Source organism: Caenorhabditis elegans, chromosome II, assembly GCF_000002985.6.
Source record: "Caenorhabditis elegans chromosome II".
NCBI classification, from domain to species: domain Eukaryota; kingdom Metazoa; phylum Nematoda; class Chromadorea; order Rhabditida; family Rhabditidae; genus Caenorhabditis; species Caenorhabditis elegans.
In genome coordinates, this window is record NC_003280.10 from 14,441,192 (window position 1) to 14,454,638 (window position 13,447).

Here is a 13,447-nt window from a genome sequence, read left to right on the forward strand (position 1 = left end):
AAGAAAATCGAAGACCTGAACACCTTTTTATCATGCAATTTAACCATAATTTACTAATTTTTCAATACGATTTCACAAGTTTGAGCCTTTCCTCGATTTGAAATTCCCTCGCTTTTGTGCGCATCATCACTCTTCGTCTCCAATCACTACGGCGTGTCAGTAGAGCGCAATTGCATTATTTATTATTTATTTGTTTTTTTCTCGTCGTATTTTTCGCAAAATTAAACTTCTTGCGTTTTCAGTGAAAAATGGACATAGCTAAATGGGTAGAACATGCAAGGACTTGTTACAGCACTCAACTTGACACTAAAATCAAAGTTATTGGAGTTGTAAGTGATGGAAATCGATTTTTGTTAATAATTCCGATTTTGTAGATTGGAAAAGACTATCCGGATCACGGAAAAGGAGATAATATTAATTGTTATTTAAGGGAAAATGTTTTCCCAGTGGCTGCAACTGAAGATGAGACTTGTACGGTGAGATTTTGAATTTTTGATTTTAAAATTTTAAAATTCCAACTAAAATTAAAAAAGAATTTCAGATTCGCGGTCACTTCTCCGAAGACGATCAGATTTTGTTTCTGGTGATGAATGGTGTAGATGACGTCGCGAACATTCGAAAATGTCTAAAATCAAATCCAAAATCGAACTATTTCGATGCGATGGCTGAAAGTGAATGCCAACAAATCCGAATGCTGCATTTTTTGTTTATTTCGTGTCATTTTATCATTATTTTTGAGCAAACATCAAGAATCGACTTGGAACTCATGAGATTTTTAAAAAAAGTCAACTCGGCGAGGTAAATATTTGAAAAAAAAGCAAAATTTTACAAAAAACTTTTTTCAGAATTCAGCTGCGAAAGAAAATAAATCAACGTCTGGTTGCTTCGGATCTTCGCGATGTCTCTTTTAATAATCGAATTTTGTCATCTGCAGAATCTGAGGGTCGAATGGTTGTGCCACGTCTTTTGATTGCTTTCCAGCGGAATAATATCCGGCCAGACGTGAATCCCGGCAAAAAGGTTAATAAAATGACGTTTTTTGCTTCAATATGTAGAAAATACATGTTAAAACATTAATCTTTGAATTTTCCAAACATTCAAAAACTGATTTATTTTTGAATTTACCGGCTAAAAAAATGAGTCTTCCTTGATTTTTTAAGTTTTTTTTTTCAATAGTTTCAATAGTTTTTTAAAAAACTATTACAAATTAATTTTTTTAATCGTGAGAAACCAGAAGTCTGCAACTGCAAAAATATCGAAACCAGCTTTTAAAAAATCAGTTTTAAAATTTTATTAAAATTTTCGAAATCGCGCCCCAACGGTCTTTTTCTGAGATAATTGAGATTTTTTTGAAAATCGGATTATTATAATCTATTGATTTTGATTAAAAAATTGATAATATTTAAGAAACAAAATTTCGAAAATTCAATTTATTTTTTAACCGAAAAGAAAAACATTTTTTAAAAAATTTTGATCATTTTTTTGATTTCCTCTAAACCTAAAGAATAAAAAAAAAAACATTTCAAACAAAACCATGTTTTGGATCAAATTAAAAAAAATTTTCTTCTAAACCTAAAAAATAATATTTTCAAAAAAAAAATTATCAAGTTTTTTTGATTTCCTCTAAACCAAAAATTCCAACAAACAAAAAACACCAATCTAGCCCGAAAAATTAAAAAAAAAACTTTTTTGAGGACAAAAAAACCCAAAAAAAACCCCTTCCAAGCTTCAGCGTGAACTCTACGAAAAACTGGAGAAGAACCTCGATAATCAATTCAGCGACATTCTGAAGCTCTACGACCTTATCGATTGCGGAGCATCATCCTTATGCCAGCTGAACGAAACAATACCGGTCGTCCATCTTTTGAATCCAAAAATTGTAAAAAGAGATATCATCGGAGAAATGTTCGAGATTCTGATGGCCGACGCTGAAAATACGAAAATATCCGGAAACGCCGGAACACTTCCCAGCAACAATTCGTTCGTCAAATTTTTAGAGGACAATTTTCGCTCGGAGAAAAACGAAATTTCTCTGGAAAACGTGATCGAATTGATGAACTGCCTACAGTGTGTTCTCGATGGTGATTTGGAGGAAAAACACGAGAAAACTGCCATTCAAACATTTATCAAAAGAATTCAAAATGACCATATGGAAGAAGCTCGACGACTTTACACTAATGCTCAGCGGCCAGGAGAGAGACGGGGTGCGGATCGGTTCAAAGATTCTGAAAAACCGGTGAAAATTCGAAGCAAGGAGGAGCACTTGATGAGGGTACGGGCTTTAAAAGTTGCTTTGCTTCAAAAAAAAATCAAAATATTAAAATAATCGACGCAATTTTTAAATTCCCTCCGCCATGAGAACTGCGACCATGCAGCGATTCGATCCGCCCACTCTCCAACCAATTAGCTTGAGAGTTCTCATTTTGGAGCGAAATTCAAAATTCGTTCAGAACTTTTTTGTTTCCATTTGTAGTGTTTCAGATTTTTAGCCAAATTTGGGGTTTCCTGGTCTCGAAACGACAAGATTTTGGCAAATGTAAAATAGAATGCGCCTTTAAAGAGTACTGTAATTCCTAAATTTTAGGGAGGTTTTAATTGAAAAACTACAATAAAACACGGAAAAAGCAATCAAAAAGGAGATCTGTGAAAAGTCAAATCAAATCAAATAAATAAATGTTTCCAAAGGAATTGCAATTGCCGCCCACCTCTAAATTAAGTATTATCTTAGGAAAAGTTTTTTTGAATTACAGTACTCTTTAAAGGCGCGTTTTTTTCGCATTCTTTTTAGACAACATTTTTAGGTTGAAAAACCAAAAAAATTTTGCATTTTTATTAGTTTCCAAAATGTTTTGCAGTTCAACGAAGCCACTCATTACATCGATTCAGTTGTCGGGGTGAATTCACGTGAAGCGCTGTCTCAACTTCAGGCTCAATGCAATGAGATGTGGCAATCCGATATGCGTGCATGCGAATCTGTCTCAATGATGGGCCGCTCGTGTGTTCGGAAAATCCATCCCACATTTGGTGATCAGACGGCTCCCGAGCACCGCTGGACCGCGCATGACGCTTCAAACACGATGATTTCCACGTGTGTCTGCGGACGGAAACAACTGATACGTCCTGAACCGTTCTCTGTTAAAGAAGCGAATTCCGATTTTTATGATCACCCGGATTTCAAGTGCTGTAGGCGATTGTGGAGATATCAGTTTCAGTTATATCAAGAGGATTCTGAGGAGAAGGATGTTAGTTTTCTGGCAATATTTTACGATATAATCAGCCTAGGAGCTACAAATTCTAATGTTTAAATTTCCCGCTAAAAATTTTCTCAGGAAATTTGAATTTCCCGCGAAAATTTCTCTCAGAAAATTAAATTTCCTGCCAAAAATTTTTCACAGAAAATTTGAATTTCCCTCCAAAATTTTTCTAAAAACTGTAGTTTTCCGCCAGAATTTTTCTCAGAAAATTTGAATTTCCATTCAAAATTTTTTTCTTAAGAACTTTGATTTCCCTCCAAAATTTAAAACAAATATTTTGAATTTCCCTCCAAATTTTTTTTATTTGAATTTGTTCTCAAAAAGTACGAATTTTTTCATAAAATTTTGTTTTCCTCTCGAAATTTGTCTTCAAGATTTGAATTCCCGCCGAAATTGTTTCTTAAAATTTTGAATTCCCCGCCAAAAATATTACAAAAAATGGATTTACAATTTTCAGGACATCATGTGGGCTGACCGAGAGTCAAATTCTCTCCGAGCCGCGAAAAAGATGGCTCAGCGCGAAGACGAGTTAGCCGAGGAAGATACTGACCTGGATATTCCTGAAAGCCTGTTGGATCCCGATTCAACGTCACCATCTGACGAAGATGACGTCAGAGTTAGAACTATGAGCAGTTCAGAGTCTTCATCACAAGAATCGGATGCCTACCTTCGTCCGACGAGTCGCCGCGATGAATCTATGGCATCGAAAACTGAACGAGAATTGACTATCGACCACGTGAAGCGGATGCAAAAGCTCGAACTCGCTGGAAAATCAGAAGATTTTCTGATCACTGTGCCCAACTCGATGACCACCGGAAAGCTGCCAATATTTCCATCGTGGCATCTAACGTCACTTGGTGACTCGAGTATTTACAGTCATGGAGCTGGACTTAAGAATCAACCGAATTTCAAAATTGGGGGAGATTATTTATCGCCTGTAGTTGTTCTATTAGATGTAAGGATTTTTTGAAAAAAAAAAATTTTAAAAAATTGGGGGGCAGGTAGCTCAGTCAATAAATTGTGGTCTTGTACATTTTTTGTTGGTAATTTCAGAATTTCAAATTTAAATTGCCAGATTTGAAAATTTCCGGCAAATCAGCTAATCGGCAAATTGCCGGAATTGAAAATTTTCGGCAAACCGGTAAGTTGCCGATTTGCCGAATTTGCGGGAAAAATGGCAATTGCCGAAAATTTCGGCAAATTCTGGTTCTGAACTTTTTTTTTTTTTTTGAAATTTCGAAATTTCAATTTCGATTGGCAAAATTGTACGCATTCTATGAATGTTCATACATCTATTTTTCAAAAAGCAATTTGCCGGAATTGAAAATATGTACCGTAACATTTTTTTTTGAAAGTTGACAGTACTCCCCATCAAGGGTGTCGTTTTTTTTTTTTGATTTTTTAGGAAAATCGTTAAATCGAAAAATTTTCTTTTTTTTATATTTTGAAAAATCGGTAAACCGGCAATTTGCTCCCCATTCGAAAAATAAATTTAAGGTGAACTTCGACGTCTGGAACCGCGATCTGAACAAAATTCGAAGCGAGGATTTCAGTCGAAAGTGCGGAAAAGACAACAAGGACGACTCGGCACGTGTCAAACTTTTTGTTGGATTCGAATATGAATGTTCCCGTGGTCACCGCTTCTTTGTGGACTACAACGGAGAACCGCTCATCTACTCGAAAGGATCGAATGTTATCAGAGAATCCGCGCACCGAAGTTCGTTGGGAAATGTCCTCCAGGCTGATCTTCCGATTAGAAGACCATGTACGTGCCGGAAGCTTCCACTGCAATCCGCACAACTGCAGAAGGTTCATGTGGTGACTCCAAAAGCACCAGTTCATATTACTATTGATCCGAAAGTTTTGATTCCAACTCACGAAGGCGTCTATGGAACTGGACAGGAGCCGCTGGAACTTCATCATTCAAAGTAATTACGAGGACGCAGAATTTTACCATTTTCGCGCGAAAAATACGGTTATCGGTCCCGAAACGACAATTTTTTTTTATTTCAAAAATATGTGCGCCTGTAAAGGTGCCGAAATCTGAGAAATATTTTTAAATGTCTCAAAATGTGTCCCTGATACCGAATGCCAATGCGAAAAATTCAAAAAAAAATCCCCTGATTTGGTATTTCAGCTTCAGGACTAGTCTCGTAAATCGACATGACACGGCGCGATAATGCCTCTGGCGCGGGTGTGTAGTTTTGACTTTTAATCAGATACCGTATATCTTCTATTAGTATGGCCTCCCTATTAGACTGGCACTCCCTATTAGTCTTGCACTCCCTAATAGTATTGCAAGCGGGAAGACCTTCGAAAAATAGTATTGCAGCCGTATTAATAGAAGAAATACGGTAGATATTCGGGATCAGAGGCAAATTCGGAATAATTATAAAATTATATTCCCCAGATTTTGATGCTCCGCTTTTAAAGGCTCACACCTCTTTGCGTCTAACAAACATTTGTCATAACGAGACCGGGTACCGTATTTTAGGCGCAAAATGTACATTTTCTCGAACTTTGGCAATAAATTATCATACATTTCTTACCAGATACTACATCCTCCACCTGCCAACTGTCTACTCTGGTCCATCGGGAGCCTGGATGCCCGGAGAGTTCAATCCTGAAAAGCAAGGTGTCTGGATGGGCGGAGCGCTGAAAGTCGCCTACAAACCTGTGATGTCGTTCAAGTGGTGATTGTTCTCGTGTGATTTATGTGTAAATTCCGAAATCTATTGCTTTTTCCTAAAAAAAATAAATTGGATTGTTCCTCATCTCGGCAAACCAAAATATTTCATCGCAGAAACAATCATATTAAACCTTGAGGGGTCCCTTGTGGCTTTCAACTTATCAAAAGTGGCTAGCAGCGTCGGCAAATATTTTTTAGGGCTTGAAGATTTTAACGAGACTACAAACTACAAATTTACAAACCTCTAACTACAAAATCAATCATTTTAGAGGAGTTTCAAAATTGTGAATTTTTACAATAAATTGCCCAATCTGCGCACTTTTTAATAGTTTTCGATGGGTTAAACCTAGATTTTCTGAATTCAGCATACATGAATTACCCACTTTCAACAAATTTAGACTTTTTTTCCCCAGTTTGTTTTCGGCCATCTAATGACTATCTTTTTTTGGGCAAAAAAATAATTTTTTAAATTGTACAAAATTACTAGAAATTGAAAAAAGACAATTTTTTAGTGTTCGGAAATCAATTTTGAGTCCTCTATTTACAAAATTAACCATTCTATAGAAGTTTCAAAATTGTGAATTTTTACAATAAATTTCCGATTTTTGCCAATTTTTAATAGTTTTTGATGGGTTAAACCTAGATGTTTTGAATTCAGCATACATGAATTACCCGTTTTCAACAAATATAGGCAACTTTTCATTTTTTTCCCCAATTTTTTTCAGCCATCTAAAGAAAAATAATTTTTCAGAGAAAAAAGCGCGAATTAAATTTTTGTTCTTCAATTTTAGCTTTCGTTTCTCATTTTGAAACTGATCTTTTGATATAGAGTAATCATTAAAGGATACATCGACAAATCGAGTCTAGTTCAACTCAGAGTCTCCTCCTCCAAAAAGAGAATCATTCCCGGACTGAAAACTCATTTCGGCGCTTCTCTCTAGTGTATAGAAACTGGGCCTCAGATGCTAGAATAATTGATGCAGAATTTAGTAGGAGAAGCCCTCCACTCTCGGGTAACGCGAAAAAGAGACCGCCCGTTTATGTTTTCGGATTGATTAGGCAAATGCGTGTTTCCTCTGCTCCTCGTTTTTTTTTCTTTAAAAAAAAACGGCATTAAACTGGGATTTCTAGGTCATCATCCCCTATTTCATCAATTCGACAATCCAATCAGGACGCCCGGTCCCTCTTAAATTTTTGAGATTAAGCTTTTGGAAAACACACAGAAAAAGCCAACAAAATTGAGAGTAGATGTTCCGAGTGGCTGAAAATTTGTGGCGCATGTGAAAGCTGATCCTTTTATTTTTGCAAATGGTTTTCCAGTTCTGCTTTTATGTAAAACCAATCTTTTAGATTTTTTCTGAACTTGACCTCACTTCCATTTAAAACTTAAGCAATTGGAAATCGATGATTTTCTCAACTGCTTCAAATTTCAATCAGAACACTTCCGAGATTCGTGTAGTTTTTAATTTGTTATTAAGGATTTCAGGAGTAGGCAGCTAAAAATGAATAAAGCTAAAATTAACAAATACCAAAAAAATAAATTGTTGTTATTTATTTTCACAAATTGGTGTTTCCGAAAAAGTCAAATTTTTCGACAATTTGAAAATTGACCAAAACTTCGACAAAAGTTTGAAAAAGCTTTGAAAATGTTTTCTTGTTCTTAGAAATTGTAAAAAAGATTTCCTGATTTTGTTTGGAGTTTTCAATGAAATTTATGCAGATACTATTTGAACTCAAAATTTTAAAATCACTTTTGAATACCGTAACGTTGCTCTGAAGACTGGTGATTATTTTAAAAGGTTTCGAGAGATAAGCAAACATTCGAGTTTTTTTGGAAATTTTCATGCATTTTTCCAAAAAAAAAACTAAAATTCACAGAAAAGGAATCACGTTATTTTGTTTAATTTTTAGAACCCTCAACCCCTGAATACTCTGTAAAAATATTTTGGACCGAAATAGATTTTTTCAGTACGAATTGCTAATTTCTTTGTAGCAACCTATTGAAAGAGATATATTTCAAATTTCCAAAAATATCTTTTGAAAGTTCAGAGTTTTGGTCTTATTATTTTTAAATTTAGTCAAATGAATTTTACAACAGTTTGAAGATAGAAAGCAATAGGAAAATTAATTTGTGCGTTCAAAACAACCATATTTAAAAATTAGCTGTTCCGGTAAAGCCAACTACAATTTTTTTGGCAATAATAATTTTCGCATATTTTTCTGAGAATTCATACGAGGAATAAATACTTCCACGATCTTTTCCCTAAAACTTGCTTTCAATTCCACAAATGTTTTTAAAAATTTCAAGTTGATATCTTCTGCCGAGCTATTTGTCAAGCTTTGTGTGTTTTTATGAAAGCTGAGTTGTGAGATTTCAATTTTCAAAACTAATGTATTCGACTTTCGATTTCCTCTTTGTTTTTAATTTTACATTTTGCAAACCTGCTCTGAACCAAAAATAGAAAATGATGTCAATCAAATGTTCAATTACCTGGAACGCTGCCTTTTTTATTTGATTCTCAACTGGCTTGTTTCTAAATAGAAGCAAAATTTTGTATAAATAGGTTTTAGAATACATGTAGACGTCATGTTTGGTAGAGTAATTTTTTTTGATGATTTATAACTAGTGGGTTGATATCCAAAAAAATTATTCATCATTTCAGGCTCTAATAGGTCTAGACGAACATTTTGGTAATATTTTAGGTACGAATAAATTATTAATAGTGTAATTTATTTCGTTAAAAATTATGTTTACTGTGAAAATTTTGATAAATATTGGGCTGTATAAGAAATTCAGAGGATTCATGTGATATGTTCTTGCATATTGATGTATTTTTGATTTCAAATAGTTTTGCAACTTAATTTAATTTGATGTATTTGAAATTAAATGGGACGCGCGCAATTTATCTATTTTTTTAAACCGAAATTGGATGCATCGACTTAAAATGAAGAAAATATTGAAAGTTAATAGTTTAGATCAAAATGTTTGATCTTTTTCATATTTCAAGCGTTACACGTCATCAGTATGTTTTGTTATTATGGTGCGGTATTCTGGGCTCTCTCAAGTCTAGAGTGTCCAGTGCAAATAATCGAATTATTAACATTTGGCGAGTCTCGGGAGATTTATCCACATATGTAGTTTATTTTTATTCTGAATTATTTTTGAGGAGTTAGTTGCACATAAAACTTTAATGCTAAACCAGAAATTAATAAATGTTGAGATTTGATGCTTGGTTAGAGAGAATTTTTCGATTTTGCCAAGTGGCGGATCTAAACTTTTACTTGAAATTCTTGGCCTGACTTTTTCGTTTTTTTGGTTTCAAATTCAATGTTATATTCAAATCGTAACGAGAAAAACAATTCTGGTCAGAACCCAATTTATTTGATATTTTTCTAGAAATATGAAAAGATTTTACTCCATTAATCTCCTAAAAAAATGTCATGAGAATAAAATATTCTGAATTAACTTATTTTATCTTTTTTTTTTTGAACTTCCCGCCAAAAATTTTTCGAAAATTATTGAATATTCTCCAAAAATGTTTCTGGCAATTTGTACCTCAAATTTTAAACAAATTTTGAAAAATAGTGAGATCCCAGCGAATTTTTTTTTTAATTTAAATTCCCGTTGTTCCTAAAAAATATTTAAATTTTCCGCCTACATTTTTAAAATGTGCGTAACGTAGGAAGGCTTTGCCCACTCCATATGATTGATTAAAAATGGGCGGAGCAAATCGCTGATTGGCCTTGTAGTTCTCATTAACAATTTTTTTGTATTTCAGAATTTAAGTAACTTCACCCGTAGTACCAGTTTCAGAATTTTTTTAAACTATTTAAAACTGTAAAAGTAAGCAAGTTCTTTCATGTTTTCGAATAATAACTTGTTTTTGAAAATAATTTCCTAACGCTTTCTCAAGTTTCGTTCATCATCCGATCCCTAAATTTTCTTGAAATTCCTATCAATTTACGCCTCAAAAAAGTTTCAAATTTCACTGACTATGAAGAAAATCGCGAGTTTTTTCGAAATTTTTTAAAGATTTTTCATTAAAGAAAATTTTGACTCCTCATATTGTTGATCACTTGGAACAAGAATCGGAAAAAAAAACACAATTTCCTTTCCATGAATATTAAACAGTTGTCTGATTTATAGCCACTGTTTCCTCTTAATACTCTAGCTTATACAGCATTCCTGCTATTTTATTCGGCTTTGGATTTCTGAAAGAGTTTTAGAATCTTGACATATCCGTTTTCCGCTCTCTCAATGAGTGGGATGAATTTCCAAAGGAGATCGAATTTATTATTTATTGGTTCCACTTGTCTATAGCTGTTATGCTGCATTTTTATTTTCAATATTTTTTATTTGTGCATGTGCAAAAAAAAAATTTAGCTCTTTTTTTACATTTCTTTTTTTCTTAAAAGTTTACTAAAGTTTCCTAAAACCTTATAAAAGTTTGAACAATATTCATAGGAAATTTACGGTTTTCTGAAACTTTCGATCACCACGATAGGCCTTTCACAAGCTGTAGGGTCTCGCAGCGAAGGGTCTCATAGCGATGGATCTTATCAGGATACCACTCCTCAGGGCACCAGTCTCCCCACGATCCAATACCAGAAAAATCGAAAAGTGGCTCTCTATTTGGGGTTTTGGGCGTGTTTCTATCGACATTTCAAAATTTTCATTGTATAATAATATGACAGCGTAGAATAGAAGAAGGCAAAATACCTCCATTTTTAAATTATCTTCTAAGTTCGGACCAAACCGCTATTGAATTTATGACTAAAGGTCACCTTGATATTTCGAAACTTCACCCAAAAACTTCTATTACTTTTGGCTACTCTACTATTCGGTGCTACCAATTCATTCATAAACTTACCCCATTGTCCGTCACTTTGCCTTTTTCATCCAATTTCTTCTTCTTCTCCTCCCCTGTCTAGCCTTTTTCGTTAAAACTTCCTTTGTTTCATTTCTTTTTGTAACTTTTTTTTTTGATATTTTGGTCTCTACCTAACAAGTCACGGGCTCCGTGAGCTCAGTTCAATACAAAATGTTGGAAAATTTGATCATCCAAGATTCCTTGAAGGCGCCTGGGTCGAACAATAGGAGAGTCTCCTGTTGCGGAGAAAAGTTGAAAAGTTGACAATTGATGTTTACTTTTTTGTTGTCTTCTAATCCCCGTCTAGCAACATATTGTGAAATTTTAAAAATATTTTGAAAAAGGTCACGTTTTTAGAGCTTTTTTTGTATATATTTTCAAAAAAAAATCCAAGCGAACAAAGTTCAATTTTTTTTGAAGCCCTGAAACCGCAGCTACCTACCATGGAAGCCCTAATTTATACAAAATAAGTTTTATGTATCATTGTTTAATGAACAGCTATTTTAACTAGAATTTCTGTAGCTTTCCAGTGAATTGTCGAAAAAAATTCTGATATTTTTGAAGTTCAGATTCTAACAAAATAGAGTAATCTGAACATATCAATTCAAAATCGAAAATTTCTCACAATCAGGTACAAAGTTTTTGAAATTTTACCAAAAAAAATTTTCAGGTATGTTTTATTAATATACCAGTTACTAATTTTTTTCAAAGAAATTGTCAGATTTCATATAATAATTAAATTTTTGTCTGCTCCCATAAAGTTAGTTCCTCATTATCACTTTTTTTTGAAAACATTTTTTAACTTTGGATAGGAGTTTTAGAGGTGAATATGAAAGTATACTCTGTCCCGTTGAGTTTGAGAAAAACTAGCTTACTTATTTCTCTAGAAAAAACTGAACAATTTTCAGAAATGTCTTGTTCTCAGGTTACCTAAAGATATTTAACACCTTTGTTATTAATGAATTTTAAAGTAAGTTAGTCAAATTTAAAAAAATTCAATAATGAAAATGATGCGTCTAGACATAGACACATATACAAACATTCCAAACTGTTCAAATAGTTTTTAGTTTTAAAAATCCTCTAAATTTGCTAAAAGGCTAAAGCTTCCTCATATCCTAACAAAGCTTCCTCACAAAAAAGTGAATATCTAAATACACAGAACAGAAAAAATCCAAAATAGTTAGATTTCATTTGCCTCTACAAGGCATGATAAATGGGTCTAACCTGATATTTCTCGCTTGCTAACGGGTAGTACTTGATCATGAATAAGACTGAAAAATTTATTAACTTTGTTTTTGTTCAATATATAAATTTTTAGTTTTTTTTAATTAGATCAAACCAACCAAATGGTTTGTTTTTCTTCCTGATTGTGACTCAATTTCTTTTTTATTCCGCTACTTCTCTATTCCAATCTCAAGTTTTGCTTTCGTGCCTTAGGCGATCATCTGGTCTTGAGCTCTCGAAATGCCAGGAGAAGCCCCGTCTAGGCTCAAGTTGAAGTTTTTCCGAGTATGGCACTCTTTCTGCACTTCCCATTGATCCCTATTTGTGCAATAATCATTTTCGATATAGGTTTTTTGTTGTAAAATTTTCTGTGACGGGCCACAAATCCCCAATTTCTGACTATTTCTCGGAAAAGTGAGCATGCACAATATTTTCGTTGTGGGGTTTCTCGAAAAATTAAACTTCGCGCGGCGAGACCCATCAGTAATTTCAAGTCACCTGTGGAAAATTATATGAAAACATTAAATAGACCAAGTTGAAGCCTTTCGCAAAAAACAAGGAAAACATTACACACATCTGTTCAACACCTTTTTTTTTACGATTTTTATTTAAAAAAGGTGTAACACGGACATTGAAATTCAAAACGTTTTAGCGACTTTGTTCAGAAAAAATATTTAAAAAACGTGCCGCTGAACATTTTCAAAATTTTTAGGTCTCATCGCGAAAACTCCTGGGGTGCTGTAGCATTGAACCTTTCAATTTTTTGTTCAATCTTATCGTTATAGGAATAAACAGATGTATCCAGCTCGACCCATCGGTGTATTTTGTGCAAACACCGACACGCGCAAATGCAGACATTATTGCACGCGCTGCGGTGAATATCCGCATGGCGAATTCAAATATTTTTTCCCGTTTTTTTTTTCAACATTTTCGAGTCATGGGTCGAGCTGAATACACGTGTGCATCGTATTAAAAACAAACATATAAACATTTTAAACTAAAATTCCGTTCGAAATCTTTAAAACTAAAGAATACTACGAATTTCTGAACAGCTTCAAAAATTTGAACAAGAAATTGTAAATAAAAATTTTTCTAAACTTAATTTTTGAAATTTATTTTTTCACGTCAGAAAAAACTGTTTCAGTAGCACAAATATTATTATAAAGTAAAAGCTAATTGTTTCTAGTTATGCTCCTCTTCTAGGAAAATTTTCTTGTTACTGTTCTTCAGAAGTTTTGCAATAAAATTTTATATAACACAAAATGCCATTGGGTATTTTGTAAAAATGATTTTATAATAGTCCAACGTGGCATAATATCGCAATTAAACGCTCCGAATTTTTTAGTTTTTTTTTAAAATATTTTTTAGTCAAATTTTTGGTAAATTTCAAGTTTTTGAAAAATTCGTAA

General features: G+C 33.5%; 1 protein-coding gene and 1 non-coding gene across 4 annotated transcripts; one reads left to right on the forward strand and one right to left on the reverse strand.

Moving 5' to 3' along the window:
- Window positions 1–217: 217 nt before the first annotated feature.
- Window positions 218–6,042, forward strand: smg-8 (Nonsense-mediated mRNA decay factor SMG8; the record flags this gene model as incomplete). 3 transcript variants are annotated; one of them, NM_064602.6, is made up of 9 exons in its annotated part: window positions 218–329; window positions 375–476; window positions 542–798; window positions 846–1,020; window positions 1,727–2,272; window positions 2,856–3,242; window positions 3,712–4,209; window positions 4,752–5,182; window positions 5,807–6,042. In NM_064602.6, 9 exons carry the CDS (start codon window positions 249–251, stop codon window positions 5,949–5,951), a joined length of 2,622 nt encoding a protein of 873 aa, NP_497003.3. The 3 variants fall into 3 exon arrangements, with proteins under 3 accessions (NP_497003.3, NP_001293559.1, NP_001293560.1); NM_001306630.5 differs by having other exon boundaries at window positions 233–329; window positions 1,733–2,272; window positions 5,807–6,028; NM_001306631.3 differs by lacking the exons at window positions 218–329; window positions 375–476; window positions 542–798; ... (1 more) ...; window positions 1,727–2,272; window positions 2,856–3,242 and having other exon boundaries at window positions 3,718–4,209; window positions 5,807–5,951.
- A 5,046-nt stretch (window positions 6,043–11,088) lies between these two features.
- Window positions 11,089–11,109, reverse strand: 21ur-12471. The gene has a single exon (NR_051907.1).
- Window positions 11,110–13,447: the final 2,338 nt, after the last annotated feature.